The sequence below is a fragment of the Rutilus rutilus genome, assembly GCF_951802725.1.
Source record: "Rutilus rutilus genome assembly, chromosome: 19".
NCBI lineage: Eukaryota > Metazoa > Chordata > Actinopteri > Cypriniformes > Leuciscidae > Rutilus > Rutilus rutilus.
Genome location: NC_140232.1, coordinates 18,283,425 through 18,297,745, shown reverse-complemented (window position 1 = coordinate 18,297,745; position 14,321 = coordinate 18,283,425). Strand labels below are relative to the sequence as shown.

Here is a 14,321-nt window from a genome sequence, read left to right as displayed (position 1 = left end):
CGAACACTGTTGAGAGACTCACTAACGTTAATTCATACACGATTAATCTCTCTCTCTCTCTCTCTCTCTCTCTCTCTCTCTCTCTCTCTCTCTCTCTCTCAGAGCCGTTATTACCTCGCTAGTGAGAAATGTCATGTAACTTTTAAGTTGTTAAACTATTTTACTGACAAAATCGTCAGAGCCGCGCTAACATACACATTCTGTGCAAGTGTGTGTGCGCGTTTGAGTGGGAGAGAGAGCGGGAGAAAGAGTGTACTTTCCGTACGTAATACACATTTTATTTTGTGCCAAAAAAATTGAAATCATTTGACGTCTCTCTCTCTCTCTCTCTCTCTCTCTCTCTCTCTCTCTCTCTCTCTCTCTCTCTCTCTCTCTCTCTCTCCTGCATTAATAACTGAATTCTGCTATCAGTGGCTGAAGCCTCCATTACTAGCTATAAAATGACCTTTTGTAATTAGCAATGGAGGCTTCGGATTAGATGCATAAGAAATTAGTCCTACATAGCCTACAAGAGAATTTAAGGACAAAAACCTGACAAATGTCTTGAAATACATGCTCTAAAGAATGTTTTGAGGTGTGGTAACCAGTATAGACGGAATAATTGACTCTGGGCCGTTGATTTATTGAAAAATAATGCACACCCACCCAATAATTCATTACATAATATTATTATTAACATTATAAGTCACATTTATAAAAAGATACCAGACATTTCAAGATGTATTTTTTCCTGAAACAAACCTTTCTGGAAGAAAACATGTGTTATGGTGGTTCTGCACAATGGACAGGGTGTGTTGGTGGGGCAGTTCTTGGCCAGTGTCCGCAGACAAGGCTCACAGAAGACGTGGCTGCAGGGATGGCACATGTATGGACTGAAGTAGACATCCAGACACACTGCACAGATATAGCCTTCACGATCCCGGCTGGGCAGCTCCTCATCCTCACTGCTGCTAGATGGGTTCCCTGTAGAGCTCTTCAACAGAGAGGAGATGTGACTCAGTGCTGTTAAACTCAACAATCTGGTGAGCTTCACCTTTACTAGGGAGCATCGCTTTCAATGTTATGCTGATGGTTCGTATAAACAGTGTTTTAACTTGACCTTTAACACACTTGGTTGTTGGACTATTAAGCACAAGACTCCTCTGATGCATAGGGATTGTCTGCATAATTACAGCTCTCCCACCCATTGGGACCCCCAGAGACCATGCTCCTTTGTCATTAACACCAAATACACATCTCATAAAAGTCTCCACATCCCACTTGACAACCCAGGATATCACATGGAATTTTGTTTTTTATGTCTCCATTAGGTTTACATGCTTCCAAGGTCGAAAAACACTTTAATTTTCTCACAATTTACACTGCAGTATCATCTGTTTTCTCACAGAGTATGAAATGGTTCAGTTCACTAAAGGATTCTAACTTCATCTTTTTTACTGAGAACCTGCTGTGGTCTGATTGGTCAGATGGCCCAGTCTGTTGTGATTGGTGTATTGCTTTCAGCATGTGTTGGAAACCAAACGCCTATTACCATATCTGAATTTCAGCTCTGGAGGTTCCCTCACCTGTATACACAGTGATACAAATAGTAACAATGCCGTTGGTTTTACCATATCAATTTGAGCCCGAGTCCACATCCTCATCCTATTGAACTACATGCAAAGTAGATTTGCTTTCGCAGCACATAAAACAGCATCTTCTCGACATGTTAGCCTCAGCTACAACAACAATGTTTGACAGTGTGTCAAAGTAAGATGTTCACAGGCAGCTATTGAACAGTGTTTGGGAAAGTTACTTTTAAAAGTAATGCGTTGCAATATTGTGTTAATCCCTAAAAAAGTTTCTAATTGTTTTTTATGTTACTTTTTATGGAAAGTAATGTGCTACTTTTTCTCACCTGGGCTGGGCTTGCTTGTTTGTTTTTTAATAAAAAAAAAAAAAAGTTATATATTTTTATTGGCCTTTTCACACCAAACGTGAAATGAATAAGCCTCAATATAGAGTGCAGCTCAAACAAATCTTTCAGCTTCAGCAATTAATTTTTTTTGCTTATTGTATGGTTGAATTGGATAACTGAAGGTCAGCAAAGACATTAGTTATTACAATAAATACACAAAGTACATTTGTATTATTTAACATATTTCATTATTGCAGGTTTGCAAAGAGTTTGTATTTCACTGTTTTTATTAATTTTGAGGAATACTGAATCTGTTTTTGTGCAAGTGAGATAAATGCTCACATTTAGTCATAGAACTACAATAACCATCATGTTTACAAAGCGCACACAACGCGTCTGCACTTAACTCCCGATTTCCCTCAACATGAGGACAGGTTTTCAGTCAATAAATGAAGAAACAAAGTAACTTACGCTACTTATTTGAAAAAGTAACTCAGGTATTTGCTGTAAATTTAAAAGTAATGTGTTACTTTACTAGCTAACTGAAAAAAGTAATCTGATTACGTAACTCACATTAGTTGTAAAGCATTACCCCCAACACAGCCAATGAAGACCATACAGTAGGCAGGCACTATGCAAATTTGTTAAATAAATAATTAACAAGAGTATTTTAACTGGTATGCCATGCCACACTGTACCAAAAAGATGTTGTGTGCTCTCCAAAAGGGGGAAAAACTGCCTACAACTCGAATGATTTATGTTTCTCTTCACTGTTTTATGAAGGGTCCTTACCTCCTCTTGCCAAATCACAACTCACCCCTCTTCTAGCCACTGGACAATTAGAAATGAAGGAGCAAAAGACATCATTGCATTTGAGTAGGCTGTAGTAATCAGACCAAAACCAGTGAATTATTGGACCAGTGGTTTCTAAGAGCAGTTGTCTATGGTTTGTGATTTCTTATGAGACACTTTGGGCTGTTGTGCTTTAAAGATTAATCATTGTGAAGAGAAACATCCACTTGAAATTTTACAACAGTGATACAGTGAGCGTTAATGCAGGTGAATGGGTTTATTTCATTGAGTTGAGAATCCCTAATGCAGAACCTGTTGATTGTTAAAAAGGTGCCCTCTGCTGGAAAATTATACATTCTGTGTTAATGATCCAGGAGTGATCATTCAGCTTTATATTGTGCTAGCAAAAAAGAAAAAAAGAAAAAAAAAAGGAAGAAGCAGTGAATAATATTTTTAAATATATGAATACATGAAAGGGATAATGTGCCAGCCAGTTATTATTGCAAAATATGTTATTTTAATTTTAATAAATATTAATTTGAGAAAAATATTTTAAGAAAAATTTGTCCAGCACAACAGAAAATAATCAGTAGCAACAAAACAACCACTGAAACAAAAATCACAAAATTCATATATAAGCCTATTATTGTTATTATTATTATTATCTGCAATCAGTTACTTGTTGTTCTGGGTGGTGTATCCATTGTACCATTGTGTTTCCATTGTTTTAACTGAAAACTCATTTCAATGTCAAAAGTTTCATATTTATCATAAAAGTAATAGACCTAATAGACCTAGACCTCCGATGCTGATATATTATCGAGCTCAGAGATAATACTTCCGTTAGTCAGCCAAACTCTTTTAACCTAAAATATTTCTATGAAGTACCCTCTGAAATATTAAGTTAGTATTTTCACAACTTATTCGCATGTTCACGGTTCTGTTCTGATATTGGTTAAATACCACATGACACGCAGGTAAACAAATTAAATATTTCACTTTTCCCCCATTTCTTTTATTTTAAAATTATTTCTTTATGTTTGACATTTTTATGATTAAATCAATTAGCTTTTCATCAACTCACAAAAACAAATAATAAATGAATTATATTAATTTTTTTCATTAACTAAACACGGTATTTATTTATATATTAATTTAATCTTTTGGCACCAACTTTACGGAAAAAACTATAGAAAACTTCAAAGCATATCATCTTAAGTTTGTTAATGCATTGTCTTTTTCATTTCAAGAACAATTGATAGACAGAGACTTGCAGTAATTGCAAAGGAGCTGATCTAATATTCTCACTTCTCTAGAATTGCAGCTCTTGAGTCAAGAAAGCTAATATTCTGACAGAAAAGCATTGGTCTGTCACACATCAATCCCAGCTTGAACTGCTTTTGAAAGAAAAGCTGCTATTACAGCTCTTGTATGTGTGTGTTTATGCTTCACCTGCACGTTCTCCTGCTGCTGGTTCTGTCTACAGCGCTCTCTCCTCCTCTGTCTCCTCCTCAGGCTCTTCAGTCGTTTCCTCTCTCTCTTGCTCTGCCTGCGTTCCCCAGTGGGAGTAGGTGTGAGCAGGGATGAAGTCACTCTGCCAACCCACTCTCCAACCTCCTGTTCCTCCTCAGAGCTGCTGAGAGACATCAGAGGAGCTCTGTGGTTGAAGGAGCTGCCTGCTCCCTGATCTTCGCGAGAGCCTCTGATAATATCCGATCTAACAGGATCAAGATCGGACCTCCTCGAAAGCATCATAGCCCTACTATAGGGAGGCTGAGCAGGAGGGTTTATCCAATGGCATGGGGAAGTGGAGGCCTGCTGGCTGGCTGTGGACCTGAGCGTATGTCCAGTAAGGACATCACAGTCTGGAAAGAGCAGATGAGAGAATCCTCGTGGGGAGTGTCGCCCCCTGTAGTGAGCCTCTCGACGGGTATCCATATAGTCCAGGCTGAACGCCTTCCTGTGGACAAGTCTGACTCCAAGTGTGGGCCTCTGCAGGGGCCTGACCTCCAAGCACAGGGCCTCAGCCGTACGCCCAAGATCCTCTCCTCCATGTGAGCCCATCTCCAAGATCAGACAACTCACTGGCGAAACGAGTCCTCCCCCCCACTGCACCCAACTCTACAGCAGAACGGGAAACATTTGAGTTCATTGTTGAAGAGGTGAGCAGGAACATACTGGCCCCCTGAGGCATTTTGCACTGTTAACAAAGGTAAAGCCCCCTAAATAGTGGCAGTTCAGCGACCCAATTGTCTCTAGGGGCCTATAGAATTCAAACAGCTCACAATACATGCATTGTTATAAGGGTGGTAAAATTAGGTGAAATAACTAGACCAACCTTTTTCAAAAGACACGGTCAGCTCTTTTTCTATCTGAACAATTGGCAGCATATGGGAATTTGAGTCATGCTGACTGAAACGAAACACATGCTCATTTCATACAGTTTGTGTGGTCTTATTCTTGGAGCTTTATTACTATAGTGATTAAGTTACAAGTGCAAGTAAACAATTATTTTCACAAAATTATATATATATATATATGTGTGTGTGTGTGTGTGTGTGTGAATTACACTCACCTAAAGGATTATTAGGAACACCATACTAATACTGTGTTTGACCCCCTTTCACCTTCAGAACTGCCTTAATTCTATGTGGCATTGATTCAACAAGGTGCTGAAAGCATTCTTTAGAAATGTTGGCCCATATTGATAGGATAGCATCTTGCAGTTGATGGAGATTTGTGGGATGCACATCCAGGGCACGAAGCTCCCGTTCCACCACATCCCAAAGATGCTCTATTGGGTTGAGATCTGGTGACTGTGGGGGCCATTTTAGTACAGTGAACTCATTGTCATGTTCAAGAAACCAATTTGAAATGATTCGAGCTTTGTGACATGGTGCATTATCCTGCTGGAAGTAGCCATCAGAGGATGGGTACATGGTGGTCATAAAGGGATGGACATGGTCAGAAACAATGCTCAGGTAGGTCGTGGCATTTAAACGATGCCCAATTGGCACTAAGGGGCCTAAAGTGTCCCAAGAAAACATCCCCCACACCATTACACCACCACCACCAGCCTGCACAGTGGTAACAAGGCATGATGGATCCATGTTCTCATTCTGTTTACACCAAATTCTGACTCTACCATCTGAATGTCTCAACAGAAATCGAGACTCATCAGACCAGGCAACATTTTTCCAGTCTTCAACTGTCCAATTTTGGTGAGCTTGTGCAAATTGTAGCCTCTTTTTCCTATTTGTAGTGGAGATGAGTGGTACCCGGTGGGGTCTTCTGCTGTTGTAGCCCATCCACCTCAAGGTTGTGCGTGTTGTGGCTTCACAAATGCTTTGCTGCATACCTCGGTTGTAACGAGTGGTTATTTCAGTCAAAGTTGCTCTTCTATCAGCTTGAATCAGTCGGCCCATTCTCCTCTGACCTCTAGCATCAACAAGGCATTTTCGCCCACAGGACTGCCGCATACTGGATGTTTTTCCCTTTTCACACCATTCTTTGTAAACCCTAGAAATGGTTGTGCGTGAAAATCCCAGTAACTGAGCAGATTGTGAAATACTCAGACCGGCCCGTCTGGCACCAACAACCATGCCACGCTCAAAATTGCTTAAATCACCTTTCTTTCCCATTCTGACATTCAGTTTGGAGTTCAGGAGATTGTCTTGACCAGGACCACACCCCTAAATGCATTGAAGCAACTGCCATGTGATTGGTTGATTAGATAATTGCATTAATGAGAAATTGAACAGGTGTTCCTAATAATCCTTTAGGTGAGTGTATATATATATATATATGTGTGTGTGTGTGTGTGTGTGTGTGTGTGCGTGTGTGTTTTAATATTTTGAATTAAATATTACATAATAATATAATATGAAATAAAATAATATATATAGCAATATAGAAATGTGTGTAAAATGTATATTAATATAAAATGCATGATATATTTTGATAATGATCCTTTCATTTTAACATTTTAATTGTAAAGTACATTTCAATGGATAACAATGGATTTGTTGTAGGTTATTTCAAGAAAATGTTAAATCAATTTAATGCAATTTTTAAACAAAATACATTGTAAATATTAAACATTAATAGACTATTCAAATATTGATTTTTTTATTTAAATGATAGAAAAAGATAACTCTAAAAGATTAAAACATGTAAACAACTTAAACCAAAGAGACATTCAAGTTGAATGTAATTGCATAATGTAATAATGGGTTAGGCATTATATGATGTAATGTTTATTAATATTAATAATCCATTTCGAAATCATGCACTCAAACCGTTTTCTGTTTTAATCATCCGAGTATGTTGTCGGCTTTGCTACAGCCAGAGTTATAAATGTATTGATATTATTTTTATTCAAGCGCTTTTGAGAGAAAATCTATGCTGCATGGTGTTGAGACGAGTGATCTGAGTCGTTAGGAAACGGGGTCTCGTTCGATACTTCGCCGTCATTAATGTTCTTTCATCTTTTTGCCATGCTTTCACCAGATGGCAGCAGATTTCCGTTCTGGGTAACATGAAACTGTCCATGGTGCTGAAAGTGTGTGTTTTTTTTTCTGATGCATCTCAAGTCACAGAGTGTATATTCTAATAATTCTAATAATCATCAAACTGTTAATGATATTCGAAAGCATCGTCATTATACTGGCATATTATATTGTCAGTTTTGCAATAAGCATATAATAATGAATATATTATTTGTATACGTTTTCAATGAATTAGTTGTTCACAGAATGATATGCTCTGTAAAGTATTTTTCATCTTTCTTTCCAACCATTTAACTTATAGCCATTTGTTTTCTTCAACTTTTTTTTTCTTCTAGATATATTTCAAGCTGATATTTTTCATTAGTAAGGAAATCCAAATTGGTTGGAAAAAGTGCAATTAGTTTAGCACTGCAAAAAAAATAAAATAAACAAATATAAAAGTTTTAGAGGGCTGTTAAAAAATTTTTTTTTCATAATTGTGCCTTAATTGACAACCAAGAAACAATTGAACAAGCACGGTCTTGAATTTGTGTGCTCAACTTTCATAACATCAACTGTTGAATATCTCAAAACATATCAGAATAGCTCATATCCTAAATACAACTTTGTACTACTTTAAAGCTTGCACGACAGCTCTGCAAAGTGCGCGCGCCAACCTCTCAACCATCTCTGACGCACTTAGCACGTCTCGTATAAATGAATTCACTTCGTCACTGGGCGCCAATGATCGCAGCTCGAGCGTGCGGCACTTCCTGAGCCCGGAGCCCGCCATGCGTCTTCAGAGCAGCGAGGTGACCGGCGCGAGGGACTGTTTCTGAGTGACCGCTCTCACCATGGAGAGTCACAACAACACCACAGAAAGCCAAGACTGGAGCGGGAACGAGACGACAGTTAGTGAAGTTGCCCTGTGTTACCAAATAATCGGCTCGCTTTTCTTGGCTGCGTTAATTCTGTTTGCCATATTGGGAAACGCGTGTGTCATCGCTGCCATCGCCTTGGAGAGATCGCTTCAGAATGTGGCCAACTATCTTATCGGCTCTCTGGCCGTCACAGACCTCATGGTGTCGGTGCTGGTACTACCCATGGCAGCCCTGTATCAGGTTTTGAACAAATGGACTTTGGGACAGGAGATGTGCGATATATTCATCTCTCTTGACGTGTTGTGCTGCACCTCTTCCATCCTGCACCTGTGCGCAATCGCTTTGGATAGGTTCTGGGCCATCACCGATCCCATAGACTATGTGAATAAAAGGACCCCCAGAAGAGCGGCTATCTTGATCAGCCTCACTTGGCTAATAGGATTTTCCATTTCCATTCCGCCCATGTTGGGTTGGAGGAAACCAGAGGACCGGGCAGACCCCGACGCGTGCACAATAAGCCAAGACCACGGGTACACCATCTACTCAACTTTTGGAGCTTTCTACATCCCCCTCATCCTCATGCTGGTCCTCTACGGGCGGATATTCAAAGCGGCGAGGTTTCGTATAAGGAAAACGGTGAAGAAACCCGAGAAAGCCAAAATCGCGGACAAATGCCTCGCGGTGTCTCCGGCGCTTTTCCCGAGGAAGGCGAACAGCGAGCTGGGCAAAACTTGGAGGCGAAGCGTGGAGCCGCAACTGTGCGTAAACGGAGCGCTGAAACACGCGGAGGACGGAGAGTCGTTCGAGATCACAGAAGTTCAAACCGTCTCCAAAAACCACCTGAGCCTGCCCAACAACCCTCAGCCGTGCTTCGAGAACAGAAGCGAGAAAAACACGGAAGCGAAGCGCAAAGTGGCTCTGGCCAGAGAGCGCAAAACGGTCAAGACTCTGGGAATCATTATGGGCACGTTCATTTTCTGCTGGCTGCCCTTCTTCATCGTGGCGCTTGTTTTGCCTTTCTGTCAAGATTGTTTTATGCCCGAGTGGCTGAGGGCAGTCATTAACTGGCTCGGATACTCCAACTCACTTTTGAATCCCATCATATATGCGTACTTTAACAAAGACTTCCAGAACGCATTTAAGAAGATCTTGAAATGCAAATGTATTAGACAGTGAACGAAGCTATTTGATGGAGGCTAATATGCAGATATTGATTGTTAAAGAACTGCTCTAAAGGCATTAATGGACAGTACTTCAGCACAAGAAGAGTTAGAGCTCTGTCCTTGTGTATTTGTTTATCTGTGAAGTTAATCTGCTTTCACCACAACACAATGTGCATATACCACTGGATGGATTCAGATTAGATCAAGACTCTCAGACCAGCTGAGCTTGTGCATTAAACAATAAAGCCCTTAAAAAATGCTTTTGTTTTATACTGTACACGATGAAAGGCACCTTTCTCCGAGCAAGGAGCTGTTGGTGGGATTGTAAGCACACAGAGACACCAATATCCAGCAGATTATTAATGTAGAAAAATGTAATGTGAAATCATTTCTCTTACATCTATTTGTTTTCAGCAGAGTTTTCTTATATGACATAGACTGACTGGAAATACCTTGAAATAAAAACATAAATCTAGATCACAAACAATTCACTGTATTTGAATCATTGCAGTTGGGAAGGGTTGGAAAAAGCTTGCAAGGGAAATGTCCACATTACCACATTCAGATTTACAATTCAAGAAAGTAATGAACAAAAAAATATATCTATATTATATATTCATATTCATAAATGAGTTAGTATAATGCAGTCTTACAAAAGGAACTCGCTAAAAGGATTATTATGCTCTTTTTTTCTTCGTTTGGCACACAAAGAAGCTTCTCTTAAGTCAAAGATGTTTAATTTGCAAATGGACATAACATTTTAATATGTGCACATAGATAATAAAGCTATAAAGCATGTAAAGCATGTGCTGAATGTCAGTGCCAGTATCAGAGATGCAGTGCATACACCATGATCCGTTTGCATCGGGCACAGCTAGGCCTTTGTTCCTCTAATACTGCAGTCGTGCCACACTGCATTAATAAAACTAATGTAGAACCTGTAAACCAGTTCAAGTGATTCAAAATTACAACCCTCAACGGGCTTAAAGAGCCTAATACCCTCAATTAAGTCCAAGGCAACTATCATGACTTCAGCTATCGATATAAACCTCCTCTCGTAAATCGAATTGGCTTACGCCACCCCAAACATCCTTAACATGTCTCTCCAGATGTTTAATTCTTTAAAGCTAGTCCTTACAGATTATAAACCTCCTCCACTTCCAATGACATTTTCAATGTATCTCTCGAGTAGCCACATGGCATGCACAGTGATGGGAGAGGCAATGGTGCAGAAATGTTATTCAAATAACATCCTAAGGCTCTGCCCACATAGAACCTTAGCAAAATATAAATGTCAGAAAAGATAAATGGAAAATACCCAATGTAATGTTTATGATTTGCCTTTCCTCCTACATGTGTAAAGGTGCTGTTTTACTGACACACTGCCATGTGACGGACGAGGCCGTTCGGATGAGATGACAGCGTTGATAACTAGACAAAGGATATTGTGAAAGAACACAAAGCACTCGTGGTAATATCCTCTGCTGGAGTGAAATTTTGCTGATTCACTCCTTTAGCGCATAATGAACTAATTTGAACCATTTTCACTTGTGACATTTATTTTTAAATGTACCACCACTGCTGATGACAGTGGTCATGCCCCCCTGTCAAAGTTATAAATGACCAGCCACCAACTTTGGCTTGATTGGAAGGCACAATATGAATTCCTCCCCCTTGTGCCCTGGAGTAAATTGAAATGGCCATGAGGGACATTCACAAGGTCATTCTAACCTTGATATAACTATTTGTGAGGCTAAATGACAAGTAAAAAGAACATCCTCACTCTCTTCCTCCGAGGAAAGTCTCAGTCTAGAGACTACAGTATAGTAGCTGTTAGTTACTCAGCTGACCTTCATTTCTGAGCATTAAGAAGAAGAGATTAAGCTGCATGTTTGTCATTTCTTTTCTTTTTTTTAAGTGATACAAGACCTACGAATCATCACTTCCTTGCTCTTACACAGCATGCTCTGATGGATCTTTCCCCTGCATGTTAAAAGCATATGAAATAATCATTACAAACTACATCTGTGTGATAATTTGGGATTATTGTTGGATCTCTGGTTTGTTGCACATGACCTTTTTGCGTGTACGCATTAAAAGGACAACTCATGAAAAACAAGATTAGAATTTTTTTTTTACACATTTTTCAAAGAGATTTTCAGATGTCCACTTCTGTGGACATTATGGTTTGAACTGAAGAGATACTGTATTAAACATAATACAATAATAAAACAGATAAAGTATGTGTATTTAACAAACTAATCAATAAAATTATATCAAATCATGTGAAAACTATAAAATATACAAAAAATAAAAATGCGAAATATTGCAAAGGCAATTGAACTTCATACAAGTTGCACTTCGCGTATCTTTGATATCAGAACATGAGGACGTGATTCCATCAGAATTTTCTACAGCCTGTCAAGGTACAACTGTGGAAACCACTCAGATGCTCCCTCCAGTGTACCAGAGTATGTCAATTTCCCCTTATTAGCTGATAATTCTGATTATGTTCAAGATGGACACATTTCTAGCATAGCCCTCCTCTGAGAAAACCTAGCGATACCTTTTTTTCAATCTCATCTGAAATGAGCAGTGTTGGGGATAACGCATTACAAGTAACATGCATAACGCATTCAGATTACTTTTTTGATGTTACAAGTAAATTAATGTGTTAACATGCATTACGTAATCAGATTTTTTTAATGTTACGAGTAATGTATTACAAGTAACATGCATTACCTAATCAGATTATTTTTTGATCTAACAAGTAAAGTAATTAATTACAAGTAATGTGCATTACGTAATCAGATTACTTTTTGATGTTACGAGTAAAGAAACGCATTACAAGTAACATGCATTATGTAATCAGATTTTTTTATGTTACAAGTAATAATGTATTACAAGTAACATGCATTACATAATCAGATTACTTTTTGATGTTACGAGTAAAGAAACGCATTACAAGTAACATGCATTACGTAATCAGATTACTTTTTGATGTTACGAGTAAAGAAACGCATTACAAGTAACATGCATTACGTAATCAGATTACTTTCTGATGTTATGAGTAAAGAAACGCATTACAAGTAACATGCATTACGTAATCAGATTTTTTTAATGTTACAAGTAATAATGTATTACAAGTAACATGCATTACATAATCAGATTACTTTTTGATGTTACGAGTAAAGAAACGCATTACAAGTAACATGCATTACGTAATCAGATTTTTTTTTGAATGTTACAAGTAATAATGTATTACAAGTAACATGCATTACATAATCAGATTACTTTTTGATGTTACGAGTAAAGAAACGCATTACAAGTAACATGCATTACGTAATCAGATTTTTTTTGAATGTTACAAGTAATCATGTATTACAAGTAACATGCATTACATAATCAGATTACTTTTTGATGTTATGAGTAAAGAAACGCATTACAAGTAACATGCATTACGTAATCAGATTACTTTTTGATGTCACGAGTAAAGAAACGCATTACAAGTAACATGCATTACGTAATCAGATTACTTTTTGATGTTACGAGTAAAGAAACGCATTACAAGTAACATGCATTACGTAATCAGATTACTTTTTGATGTTACGAGTAAAGAAACGCATTACAAGTAACATGCATTACATAATCAGATTACTTTTTGATGTTACGAGTAAATAAACACATTACAATAACGTGCATTACGAAATCAGATTACTTTTTGATCTAACAAGTAATGCATTACAAGTCACATACATTATGTAATCACATAACTTTTTTTGATGTCAATGAAAATTACATTTTAATAATACAAATACATTTATTTACAGTCAAAAAAAGTCACTGCATATTGTCAAAAACAATATTCACAGTATAAGTATGAATTGTAGCTGAAATATAGCCATTAATGCATGAGGTCCACTGTAGTGGACAGACGATTAATCAGATTTTTCTCCCAATCTAAAATCAAAACTTGGAAAGTGTAACTGTGATAGGACTCATTAGATGTTGCTAGATATTGCAATATTTTTTTTACCTACAAGAGTCTCCTAAGATAGAAGGAATGGGTGGATATTCCGGAGCAACTTGGCATTTCTGACTGACCATTGGCCATCTTGGTTTGGAGGGGGAAAAAATCGAAACACAATGGCTTGCCACTTGGTTGCAATGTATAGGATGATGCACCAGGGTCCACTGAAGAGGTTGATGTGCAACTATGCCATCAAAACCCATGCAAATTCAAGAAAATGCTTTTTTAATAGCTGTCCACTGTAGTGACCACTATGCATGAAAGGGTTAAAGTTGTTCAAAGCTGTTTAAAATATAAAACATTTTAATGAATTGCTTTGTTTACAATTTTACCTCAGTTTTACCTTTGTATAAAACAATTTTATAATATACAGTATACTGACATATACAGTATACTATTATAAACTGTAATATTGTGAAATGTCATTACAATTTTGAAATGTCTTTCTTCGTTTTAATATATTTTAAAATGTAATTTATTCCTGATGTCAAAGCTGTATTTTCAGCATTATTACGCCAGTCTTCAGTGTCACATGATCCTTCAGATATCATTCTCATATGCTGATCTGGCACTCAAGAAACATTTTTATTCTTATTAACAATGCTGAAAACAGTTGCACTGCTTATTTTCCTTGTGGCAACCATGATACATTTTCCAGGACTCTTTGATGAATAAAAAGGTATTTAAAAAGTGAGATAAAACAGCATTTATTTGCTCATTACACTCAGAATAACTTACACTCAGTCTTAACTGTTTAAACTTGATCAAGTTAATACATCCTTGCTGAATTTATTTATATATATATATTTTTAAAATCTTACTGACCCCAAACTTTTAAACAGTAATGTATATGATTTATTTGCAATGTATTAAACATAATATAAAAATACACAATAACAATATAAATGTATAAAAATATTATTTAAAAACCAGGCATGCATAAATTCTTATTTTGTAGTGTAAATTAATTTGATCTAAACAAACTAAATTGTGTTGACCCAACTAAACTGATTTATTTTCAATTAAATGAATTATTTTTTTGAGTGGATTTACATCAAGGTGGAAAAGGAC

The 14,321-nt window shown here is 37.4% G+C and overlaps 2 protein-coding genes across 2 annotated transcripts in view; one reads left to right on the top strand and one right to left on the bottom strand.

Moving 5' to 3' along the window:
- The window catches only part of rnf180a (ring finger protein 180a), a gene marked incomplete at both ends in the record, with an annotated part of 6,001 nt that extends 1,248 nt beyond the window's left edge, over positions 1-4,753 (bottom strand). The window contains 2 exons of the mRNA XM_084390278.1: positions 742-973; positions 4,142-4,753. Of these exons, the coding sequence (XP_084246404.1) occupies positions 742-973; positions 4,142-4,753 (844 nt within the window). The remainder of the gene's footprint in view (positions 1-741; positions 974-4,141) is intronic.
- A 3,195-nt stretch (positions 4,754-7,948) lies between these two features.
- On the top strand, positions 7,949-9,695 carry htr1aa (5-hydroxytryptamine (serotonin) receptor 1A a). The gene has a single exon (XM_084389063.1). It carries the CDS (start codon positions 8,031-8,033, stop codon positions 9,231-9,233), a length of 1,203 nt encoding a protein of 400 aa, XP_084245189.1. The 5' UTR covers positions 7,949-8,030; the 3' UTR covers positions 9,234-9,695.
- Positions 9,696-14,321: the final 4,626 nt, after the last annotated feature.

Excerpts from the sequence above, each read along its gene's own strand:
- htr1aa (XM_084389063.1), top strand. The coding sequence starts at position 8,031 with ATGGAGAGTCACAACAACACCACAGAAAGCCAAGACTGGAGCGGGAAC.